Source organism: Piliocolobus tephrosceles, chromosome 10, assembly GCF_002776525.5.
Source record: "Piliocolobus tephrosceles isolate RC106 chromosome 10, ASM277652v3, whole genome shotgun sequence".
Taxonomy (NCBI): domain Eukaryota; kingdom Metazoa; phylum Chordata; class Mammalia; order Primates; family Cercopithecidae; genus Piliocolobus; species Piliocolobus tephrosceles.
The window spans coordinates 37,792,031-37,804,457 of NC_045443.1; the positions used below are offsets into that span (position 1 = coordinate 37,792,031).

A 12,427-nucleotide genomic window follows, 5' to 3' on the forward strand; every position below is an offset into this window, starting at 1 on the left:
GAAATATGGTACAGCGTTTTAAGTCCTTGTACTATAATAGGCTGCTAATAAAACCATACAGGTAAATGAAAATACTGCTTACCTCTGTTAAAGTCAGCAGAGTCATAACCATTCTTCAAACTTTCTTTCTAATAATAGAAAAAGTATTTGTTTCATAGCAAAAGAAATTTGCAGTTGAAATAGTCAAATATATTTGACTATTGCAGAACTTGTGTCAAAAACATATATAAAGTAGATGTTCTAATATGCTTTATATATTTAAACCAGAAGGTATACAATTAAACAGTTGGTTTGATTTTTTATAATAATGGTGAGTAATGTATAAGACATGCCCTGCTTTAAGTGATATTATTATTGGTCTATTTACTCATTTAATTATACTTTTGTATCTAGTTCAGGAAATCATAACCTGGAGTCTATGTACAGGCTTTAAGGGATCCATGGACCTCCAGAAATTGTACATAAAATTCTATTTGTATGTACCTTTTCTTGGGAAAATGATTTGTAATTTTTGTAAGATTTCCGTAGCCAGCAATGTCCCACAGGATTAAAAAGCTAATCTATTTTTTATTTCCCCATCTAGATGAAGACTCTCTAATAAAATAAATTGAAGAGATGATTATTCACTTCATGCAAAAGTATAAAAAACTAATAAATTTCATGTACTTAAATCTAATAGCACATTTAGATTGTGAATTGCTTTTAAAAGATTCAACTTGCATTCAACCCTTGAAAATTACATGTTTATAAAAAATATTAAATATGCTATGTAGTAGACAGTAGACATCTATAAGAACTTTCCATATTTGAGATGGACTAATTTTAGTCCGTATTCAGATATTGGTAATCTGAACTGCAGCTGCTGAAATTAGTGCAATGAGAAGGATAATAAACAGAGTAGAGGGGAAAGCAATTTCATCTGAGGATCACTAAGAAATTTTTTTATAACAAAACTAGTTCTGTGTATAAATGATTATGCCTTATCAATAGACTGAAACAAAACTATAAATATTTAGACATAATTAAGACTGTGGATTTCTTTTAGCCTACATTACCCTGAAGGAAATAAATACATAGTAAGAACAGTGTTGCTGCCCTAATCAACATGTGTGTGTGAATGTGTGCATGCATTTGTAATTGTGGGTGGGCAAGTGTGAGTATATGCATACAGCATGATGAAAGTAATTTATATCAGAAAAAAATGTGTTTTAGTTTATTCCTTGCCTTTTTAGTGTATATTGAGCTTACAATGTAAGCAAATGGTTAAATCTGAATGCCTGTAAATATAAAACTGAAATTAAATATAGGAAAAATATAGTCAATGGAAAATGTAGCATTGGATCTGATTTCTTGGGGCCTTTTACCGAGAGCAAATACTCCCGCTGTGTTTTTTGTGTCATGTATGGTAGCATTTAGAAATGAAGAAAGCAGTAGCAATTGTCACCAAAGAAAAACAATCTGTAGAAAATGTCCCTGATAATCAGATATGAACTATTGTAATTCTGTAAAAGCATAAATGTGTACTCTTAGAAAGCTATAGCACTTTAATTTGTTTACCATCTAACTGGGTCCAAAGATGCTTGAGGAAAAGAGGCCAGTAAAGTTACATGCATTGTCTGATCCTCCAGCTCTGCAAACAACTTCAAATCACGAGATTCTATCGACCACGTAATTTTCACTTTTCTTTTCCAAAGTTGGCTTTTATATGAGTCATATCTGTTAACTTTGGCAATCTTTCTGTTAGTCTTTCTACAGTATAGAGATTATTTTTGTAAGAGTAAACTTTCTTCAAACACTATTGTCCAGGAGGTCTAACATATAAAATTGAAGATGAAGATAAATAAATAAACATTTGTGTCCTCACAACCCTGGCAAAAGTAGATTATCTGCTCTGAAATAGGATACCTTCAACCCAGCCCCCTAAGGATTCTAACAAATTTAAATAAATAAAATATGAATCTATATAAAAAATGAAAATTGATGGCCACGTGTGGTGGCTCACAACTGCAAACCCAGCACTTTGGGAGGCCAAGGAGTGCAGATTGCTTCCAGACCAGCCTGAGCAACATGGCAAAAACCCATCTCTACCAAAAAAACAAAAATAAGCTAGGTATGGTTGCAAAAGATTAAAATGCTATGCTTGATATGATGATATTTAAATAGTTTATAGAAGATTTTGTGAAAGTTAATTTTTTTCCTATGAAGAACACATATTGACATCAATTGGAAATAATGTTGTTGGCAGAAAGAGTAATTTCAGAATCACCCCTTTAAGACAGGGGTTTGTATAATATAGTTGAAGGAATTTAGAACTTAAATCACTATAGATTACTTAATATTTAAAAGGCCTTAAATATGTTGCCTTATGTTTAAAATGTTTAAAATATTTATATTTTAAAATGTTAATATTAATATTTAAAATGTTAATATTTAAAGGCCTTAAATATGTTGCCTTATGTTGCCTTCGTTTTAAAATAAGAACTAGGTATCGTACTTCAGATGTTTTTAGGTTTCTCGTATAAAAATCCACATTAAGAGTACTGATACAAATTTCCTCTGTTGTTGCAATAAAATTTTTACTTCTTAGGTCCCATAAAAGTATATTTCAGGTTGCTTCATCAAGTGAGTGTCTGATGCTTTCGAACAGCCCTGTTTGATATTTTTAGCAAACAACATCTCTAAAGCTCTTCAGCTAAAAGAGTGTCATTTAGAGGCAAAAGTTTGCAGGATTTATACAGCAAGATTTATTTTGGAAACCTATGTGCAGCTTGCCAAATCTATATTTTCATTCATGAGTGCACCTTTGGACAACAGTCAAAAATAGACCATAAAGTTAGACCCCACATAAAAAAGAAATTAGGCTTTAACTTGTACATGTATTACAACTTTCTCTGGCATTTCTGATGTATTATAAATATTTTGGCAATGCTTCTGGCTTTTAGGAACACTTTCCTGCTACCTGGGTGAACAAAACATGTTTGCCACTGAAATTGCCAAAATAGAAAATGCAATTAGGATTATATCTTATCTACTATATATTTGTTTACATCTTATATATTACATTAAATGACGTTTCTTCACTCAAATCTGAGTTTAAAAGCAAACAAAAGAAAAATAAAATGACTTTACTATCTAAACTTTTTATTTTGGCCTGGTTCTCAACTCTAACATATGCTGTAGAGAATTTTAAAATGTTTTGGAAAAACAGTTGCTGAAACTAAAGCAAGTAATAAGAAAACTCTGTAAATCATTTTCTCCTCAAAAGAAGTTTGTGTTGTTTACATTATTACATTAGAAGCTTATTTATTTTACCTTATGTGGAGTTGTATTTAGGTGAAAACACCATGTTGTGAGTGTGTGTGTGTGTGTGTGTGTGTGTGTGTGCAGCTTTCCACTTTATTTCTAAGGCAAAAATACAGTTACAGAATGGAGAGAGATATTAGTTAGAGGTCATCTTTATTGATATACTCTGTTAAGGTTTTTATTGCTTAGCCTAATGACTTGGTTACCAGGTTTTTTCTTAAGAAGGCTATTTGGTTGATTTCTAAACCATTTTTAAACTCTTGGATAAGTTAAGGTAACATGGTCGAACAAATAAATAAGCCTGATGGAAGCTATCAATATACGTTTTAGTTTGGATAATATTGTAGTATTTTAAAGTTCTATAATAGTTGCCTAAAGGTCTTTTTATGGAAAATACTCTTGAGTATTTTATTCCCAGCTGGTTTACATTAGCAGAGTTAATATCCAGAGTATCCCACTGTTCACTATCCAGACAAAATTAGTTCTGAAGCATTTACTTGGAGATGATGGTCCAGGCAAATTACTATTCTTTTTTGTAAGAATTATAGAATAGATAAACATTTTCTTTCTTTAAGATAGAAGTGTTCTAATGGTCCTTTTATTGGCAAATCATGTGTTAGTTACATCTTTTCTCCTTACCATTTTTTCACAGTAACTATATGAAATCTCTGCATTTATGTTCAAATTTGAAAATATAATTTTAAATGTAGAATTAATCCTATAGGTTATCTAGAAAGTTCCTACGCCTTCATTTAACAACTTGGACTCTGAGAGAAAGAGTTCCTCCCCTGTATGACCCATCTACATGGTGGCAAACGATAATCTTGGGACCCCAGCCCAGCCTTCTCATTGTACTAGACTTTCTCCAGAAAGTATGGATAAATAAAAGCTATAGTTAATTTCTAAAACTCACTATACCAGAAAGATTTATCAAGTCTATTCTGGAGCTGGTAGGACAAATTATTTTACTAATTTTTACTAAATAGTAAAAGTTATTGATTTCAGTTTCTGCTCTTTGCTCTTTCTGTTCCCACTATCTAGCATATGCTAATAAAAAATATATAATTTTTAAAACATTATAGGAAAAAATAAAGCTAAAGACATGCATTATAAACAGATATAATCTCTAATTCTTGGATTATTTAGGGTTCTATTTGTATGACTAGCTCAGGGACATTGGATATTAATAAGGGCCACAGGACAGTATGTTGCCATGTGTAAAGTTTCTGGAACTCTTGGTGGTAAATCAGATTTTAGGCTTCTGTGGTATCTGGCATAAATGTTCACGTTGCGTTCAAGAATTTTTACATTCAACATTTTCTTAAATAAGCAAATAGGGGTTTATGTTTGAAATTATTATTAAGGTAAGCCAGGCCAAAATAAATTAAAAAGGACTTTTAAATTAAGCAATTTAATTACCATGTAGTTAGGAAGAATAGACATAAAGATTCTATGTAATATACACACCAAGTTAAACAGGCATGTAAGTATACACACCTCATCACACCACACACACACACACACACATGGGAAGAGATCCAGAAAAGAGACACACGTATAAAGGCAGAAAGATCTGGGTCCAAATCATCACAGTCAAAATCAAAGAGAATGGTTGAGGTAGTTTTTCATGTATTTGGGGCAGAAAAACACACATTTACCTCAGATATTTGGATAATTGCCTCTGCTTTCCACTTGCTTTGGCCAACGAAGTCTTGCCACAGAGACAGACTAAAGATTCCTTCTCATTAGCCTTGCAGAACTGAGACAGGAAAATGGTCCTTGCTGCCCGCACTGGCTGGAACAATGACAACTGGGCGCCATTCTGAGCCATCCTGACCCCACTCCGCACTAACCACAGCAATACTTCCATTGATAGCAAAACTTGCCCAGAAATTAAGCCTTCCCCTTCCCGCTGAGAATCAACAAATTCAGATCAAGGAAATACGATTGGGCTGGTTCTCCATAACTGCTAAAATACTGAGCTGAAATGCATATTTGGTTGTAATACACAGAATTTAGAAAAGTTAAAGTTAGAACTTAGTGGTTATTTAAACAAAAACTCTAGTAAAAATGACAGCTTTCCCAATTACTTCTGGAATTTTAAAGTACATCAATAATTTGAAATTGTATTTCTCAATGCAAGTTCAGCGTAAATTGATGTACACTCAATTTTTTTCAAATATGTCCACAAAATATGTAATTTATTCAGAATGAGTCACATTATTTTAAATTTTAAGAAAGGTCTTGAAAATTATCTATATTAATACTTCATCTTACACATTCAAAACTTAAAATATGAAGGTTAGAAGAAACTATGTCATGCGCTAATATAAATTTAGATTTTTCTTTCCCTCCTCACTAGAGTACAGTGAGAAAAGCTCCCGTGGAGGATTTCTTCTTTTCTGCAATTAATTACTCCCAGGTCTCTTATAATCAAACTGGTCAACTTTTGGCAAACTGGAATTTCTTTTTTGCTGCACATTTAGTGTGTATCCACGGTTCCCTGAAAAAATAAACGGCCATGGGAGGAGGCTGAGGCAGAATTGCTTGAACCCAGGAGAGCTAAGATCATGCCACTGCACTCCAGCCTAGGCAGTGGAGTGAGACTTCATCTCAAATCATCATCATCATCATCAGCCTGGTGCAATGGCTCATGCCTGTAATCCCAGCACTTTGGGAGGCCAAGGCAGTTGGATCATGAGGTCAGGAGCTCGAGACCAACCTGGCCAATATGGTGAAACCCCGTCTCTATTAAAAATAAAAAAAATATTATTGTGTGTGGTGGCACATGCCTGTAGTCCCCCCTGCTTGGGAGGCTGAGGCAGGAGAATCACTTGAACCCAGGAGGTAGGGGCTGCAGTAAGCCGAGATCGTGCCACTGCACTTTAGCCTGGGCGACAGAGACTCCGTTTCAAACAAACAAACAAACAAACAAACAAACAAAAAAAAAAAAAAAAAAAAAACCTTTTACCACTCAGTTTGATTCCAGGGAGACAGTAGGAAAGCTTTAGAGAATTTAGCAGGCCATTGGAGCTTTTAGACACTGCATCCACTTCAGTGCTCCATATTGATTCATACATCCATGTGTATTTACCAGACAATTATGCCAAATTAGGCTACAATTATGCCAATAATGTCAAAGTTCAAGAGCAATACAGATGATCAGTGATACCTAAAAGTCTCGATGAATATGAATGAATGGCAATTAGTTCATATTTTGAACGTAATTGTGGTTTATGTTGGTAAAATACTGTATTTTTCCAACTCAAATCTTTAGACTGTGTAAAGGTATATATAAAATGATGAATATAAAATAAAAATATATGATTATATAATGTATAATATATGACATAATATAGCTACATAGCATGTTATAATAAAAGATGTGTTATATGTCATATAACATGTATTGATTATATCATAAAAGGATATATAACATTTATTAAATACATTGTTTACCAGATTTAATTTTAAAGGACAGGTATCATTACTGTACTATATTCGTTTTACACATGAGAAAATTGAATCTAATGAGGCTAAGTTAATCATTCAAGGTCATAAAGCTACTAAGTGGAAGAACAAGTTTTGAATGCAGACAGTCTAATTTCAGGTATAACACCCAGCTCATGGCTGTAGCACACTATAACTAAACATTAACTCAAATATATTCAATGTGATAAAATAATCAATGTGGAAAAGCTAAACTGCAGGCCTTTTACTTTCTTGGCAACAAATGTTTATTCTATAGAAAGTGATGCTGATCTTGCTATTTTATTTTTGCTCATGTTATACTTATGGCTGGCCTATTACAAGGGAAACTCTAGTTAATTTTTTTCAACTAGTCAACTTTATACAGTTATAATTACAGTGGCAAAATCAGTAAATGAATTGTACTGGATGGCTTGAAAGCTTGATTTTATAATGTGTTCTTTGGCCTAAAAATAGGTAAATGAAATTTTGGTGTGTGTTTTCCTGCTTTTTTAAAATAACATATAATTCATACAGTTAAAAATAGTTCATTCAGAGTATTTAAATATCTGAGATTATAATGTCTACACCTATAGGACTTTCCTATAAATTTTACCGTGTTGTCCTACAAAATTGCTATGAGGTGGTAGTACAAGGACTGATATTTCCATTTCATAGGCAAAGGAAGCTTAAAAAATATATATATATGTATGTATTTTCAGCTATCAGTTATAAAGCCAGAATGTGGCCAGATACTAGTGTTCCAAATTCAACTACATGAACATGCTTTTCCCTTCTTGATGTTTAACTTTCCCAAAGACAGAAGTCAGATCATATAATTTTGTATTGTGCATCTCTATCATTGTTGGTACATGGTTTAATTTGTCAAATTAATTAGATCGTTCCCTCAACACTCTGAGTTACTGATAATTCCAAGTTAAGTTAGAGAGTAGAGTAACATTTTAGCTTGTTTAAAATTAGAATTTCATTAATAGCTTCCCTTTTCAGCTCATTTTACTAAATAAGACAAAAACACCTTAGCCTCATTGCTGAAAATATAACCAAGAAAAAACTTAACGACGTAAAATCCCTTTCAAGCAGTTTTATTACCTATGATTTTTGTGCAGTCTGCCATTTCCAGTCTCATTACTATGCAATGCTTTCTTGATGGAGCCTTTTGCAGGCTTGCTTCCCACCCAGTTTCTGGAAATTTAATTTGGTCACAAAAGTTTGGGCACCTACACAAATTAGAATGAAGGAAACTCAGAGAAAGCTTTTACCCTCTAAACTCATGATCAGTTTATGAAGCTACAGAGAGATTTTAGTGCTTTTGAATTCCTACAATAGCTTCTGCAACTGTAATTGTCACTATTGGGATTAAATGAAACATACACAGAGAGAGAAAGAAGTATTTAAGTATTCTGCAACTGACGCTGAGCTAGGATACCCCATTAGATCACAGCAGCAGGGAGTAGTTCTCAGTCTTTTCTCTGCCAGAGCGCTTTTCCATCATCACGTTTAACTGTACACAACACTCTCATAATTAATTGCAGATTCTGACATAAATCCAAAAAACCTTTTTACCCTAAAAAGCACAACACTATTTTAATTGTTATTTGCCTAATGCCAGTTAACAGTGATGATCACCGTGTGGACATGGGAAGACATAAGGGAGTGGCTGAGGTTCATGTGCATTTCCCAGGGCACCCCTGAAGAGCCAACACCTTCGCTTGAAAGTGTATTGGGATGCAAGTGAGTGAGAGTTGGCATGCTACAGGGATAACTTTGAATCCACTTTATACTTTGGGAAAAAAAATGCAGAAACTTCTGAATTCTCAATATTATTAGTAGCAAATTACTTGTGATACGCCAGAGTGTAGCAATCCCTTGTGTAATTATTCCCAGAATGGTCTAAGGTCCATCACACTGAAGAACCCACTTCTGAGCGTCTGCTCCCTGCACTCTTAGTGATGCTCAACAATGAGAGCTTGACCCCACCCCTCCTTCACACATTCCTGAGAATTTCTCCAGAAAAAAGGAACTGTTACTGATAGAAACATGTCAGATCCCGCTGATGTGTAGGGTCTAAGCAACTTGGAAGACCACTATTTGATATCTTCCTACATTGTCTGGTAGATACAGTGACTAATTCAAGGAAATGGCAACCCTCTCTGGAGGAGTTTAGGGAGGCTCCCTTGGTGACTGTTCATAGCCCCCACTTTTCAGACTTAAAATCTCAAATCACAGAGAAGCAAACTGGTAAAATAGCAAAAACTACCCAAACTGCGCTTAAAAGAAAAAAAAATAAAAGACTATAGCTAAAATTAGCATTTTCAGTTCTCATCAAAAGGATTTAAAATTTCATATGCTTAAAATGTCAAATGAGTCTTATGACCTTTTTTACTATTTACAGTAAGGACTGAATTTACAACAAGCAGTCAGCACAGGCAAGTTTTCCTAGATGTGCTTTCTTCTATTTAAACAGCTATCTCCAGGGGGCAGTAGTAGCTATGAAATGGTATAATTCTAATAATAACTATCCTTAGTAACGCGTAGGGGAATGAGGTAGGTGATCACTCTGTTAATTACATGGTTTTCTATAAAAATAATGCTGTATCATTATACACATTATACACATACTGTTGTTAAATGATTTGCATGGTGTGATAGAAAAGCTGTGGCCCTTGGTAAACCAATTAGATATCCACTTTGCCTACCTAACCTGTGGTCTTAGGCTAGTTGATTAATCACTGTCAGCCTCAAATTCCATATTTATGAAAGAGAATATGAATAGTTACAGTCCATACATTGTTCATGGCAACTTTTTATAAATATTTTGCTTTACTTCCTTCCCTTTACTATGAATGTATATATCGACATGAGAAATAAATAAAATATAACTCAAGACAGTTCTCACAAAACACAGCCTCAACCATTAACTTTTTTGAACATTGCTTCAATCTATCCTCATTACTTTTTTTCTTAGAAGTCTTCAAGGCATAAGCATATGTTTTAGTAGATAGACTTACACTATGTGGAATGAAATTTACAAAGCATCCATGAGATTTGTTTCATTTGTTTTTTGAGGAGAGACATCAGTTACAACACTTGGTCTTTAGAAAGTCAGTCACTGTGTATGAGGGAAAGGTTTTAATTGGGCCACAGCTTGTGGCATCAGTCTTCTCCCTTTGGTCCCCTTTCCTCAGCGTGTAGGGGAAGATACCTTTCTGTGTTCATTCTTTCAACTTATCCATCAAGGAAATATGGCAAATCCCCCAAGTACATGGCTTGCTGCCCCTAATTGGGCATCCACACTCTCCCTTCAGCCTTGATCTTTCCTCTTGCAGGTAAAAACAGAAAAGGTGGAGAGAAAAACATGGTGGATTCCTTTCTCCCCGTCTGTGCAAGCCTGCCTCCAACCTGGTGATCGTTGACACTCACCATTTCTGTGCAAGACTTTGGTTTTTTTTTTTTTTTTTTTTTAACATATTATACTAGATTTGACTAACTCAGTCTTGTAGATTCTGCAGTTCCCCCTACCCCGAACCTAGTTCTTAGAGTATGTTTCCCCTTTTGAAATATTTAAACATACTTTGAGCATAAACATTTTTTAAAATATAACTATAATGCTTCACTAATACCTTAAAAACGCCTAGTGAACTAACTCAGTACATTATATAATGGCCAAGTGAAAGTTTTGTGTTTTCATGTCCTGTTTTTCTTTGAAATTATATAGCTCAGAAATTAGCTCATTATCTGAAAAATTTATGAAGAACTGATGAATTATATAATACAGGAGTATTGCCATTGAATGTACTGTTTGATTTATTCAAGCAGGTAATGAACAATGTTGTCAAACTCTCTAATGAGTCATCATAATTAGGACATAAGCTAAAAGGGGTGTTACTCTGGCAGTCTTGTTTTCTTAATCCTAGTGCCATACATATTCTTTGGCATTAAAGAATGAAAAGCATCAGTAAAAAACTGAAGTCCTACCATGGCTTTGTAGGGTTTTTGGAACAATTCCTGGAATTGGAAAGTGAAAATGGATAGCACGTGGAAGAAACCCTCATCTGAGTAGCAAGATTTTAGTAAAGACGACTAAGCCATTAACAGCATGCATTCATATTTAATTTTATTGATTCCTGCCATCAGCTTTTGTAGATCTTTTCTTTTTGGTGGAATGTTCTGATTTTTATTGGAAGGACTTGAGTAGAAGTGGATGATTAAAATTGAGGAGTATATAATTCTTTCTGGGACTGCTTAAATGTTGTTGTGTGAAAATGCCTTCACTTTCCCCCTTTGGTGAAAGAGATGTGCTTGAAATTCTTATTACTTCACAATAAATAATTTTGATTTTCTTAGGTTTGTATTTAGGTATGAATTTCTCATTTACTTCATCTAGCAATTCTCTCTGTGGTCAGAAGAACTCTGAAGAAACTTTGAGGGAAATGAATATAATGCTTAAATTATTATATGTGTATATATATATAGTTTAACTTTAAAAATAATTTATTAGTCATCATAAAGAAATAAATGTCTCTGACTCAAGATGTTACTTATTTCTTTCTTTTATATTTTCTAGTCTCAATTACTGTTCCAAATGGAGCTATCTTAGAATTTAGACTAGAGATCCGGATTGTCATTTTTGTAAGATGTTTAAAATCAATTTGAGAATTTTCATGTGTCTGTAAACAGCACCATGGAGACATGTATGAATCATATTAAGGGCATCTTTCTATGTAGTCCATACTGAAATTATACAACTGAGATCAGATAGGAATATTGTTTTCTAAAGAAATAATAAAAATGTGAAAAGAAATCATAGGACAGATGTGACTTATACCAGAAAATGAAGGACAACCTTAAACTATATCAGTATCAAGTAGAAGAATTATATAGATTCATTTATCTTCCTTTAGTCTTGTTCTTATTTCTAACTGGGATCTAAATTTACCTTTATCAATATCAGAGGTTAAGAAAGTTACCATACTCCTATTAAATGGTAGAGATATTTAATAATATTCAGCTTCATCTTAGTACAACTTCAAACATCAACATGATCACACAACATTGATTTGCATTTTAAAATAGGATATTAGAGCCATTGTCTTAGATAATTTTCAAGGCAAGAACAGGCCTGCAATAAATAATGAGGCTTTGACATTCCTTAGTAAAGAAGATGTCTCCTGCCCTCATATGACTGCCACTCAGCGATTTCAATTTTATGATTACTTGATTTAAAAAGGGAGGATAAATGGTTCTGAAAAGTTTTTTGTTTCCTTAACATTTCAAACTTTTCATTGAAATTTGTCATTTTGGTAAAAATAAACAGTGAACCACAGAATATTTGTACATGGTGCTTTGCTTTTAATTACTTACTAGGGAATTACCAGTGGAAAAAGGAATGTCACCAGTGTTTTTCCTACTTACACCAGTTCTACGGCATGAATATTTACATTAAATGTATGTGCTATATGTATTCCCCAAATAATCAGTAGTTTTGGGGGATTTATTTCCCACTATAGTTGTTTAAAAAGCCAGTGTTTAAGAGGGAGAGAGCCGGTTAGGGCTACTAAGTAGTGGCACCAACTCAAATGATACGTGGGGTGTAGTCACAGCTACTTTACATCCTGTTTAGAAATTGAGACACGAG

General features: G+C 33.7%; 1 protein-coding gene across 4 annotated transcripts in view; it reads left to right on the top strand.

Annotated features, from left to right (window-relative positions):
* Positions 1-12,427, top strand: part of CNTN1 (contactin 1) — a 428,408-nt gene that overhangs the window by 318,246 nt on the left and 97,735 nt on the right. Inside the window, exon 16 of one of the 4 annotated variants that reach the window (XM_023182837.1) lies at positions 10,119-11,412. The exons of 2 other annotated variants lie outside the window; for them this stretch is intronic. In XM_023182837.1, the coding sequence (XP_023038605.1) occupies positions 10,119-10,198 (80 nt within the window). In that variant the 3' untranslated portion in view covers positions 10,199-11,412. Of the gene's footprint in view, positions 1-10,118; positions 11,413-12,427 lie in introns of those variants that run through there. One more of the 4 variants, XM_023182836.1, reaches the window with a different exon arrangement.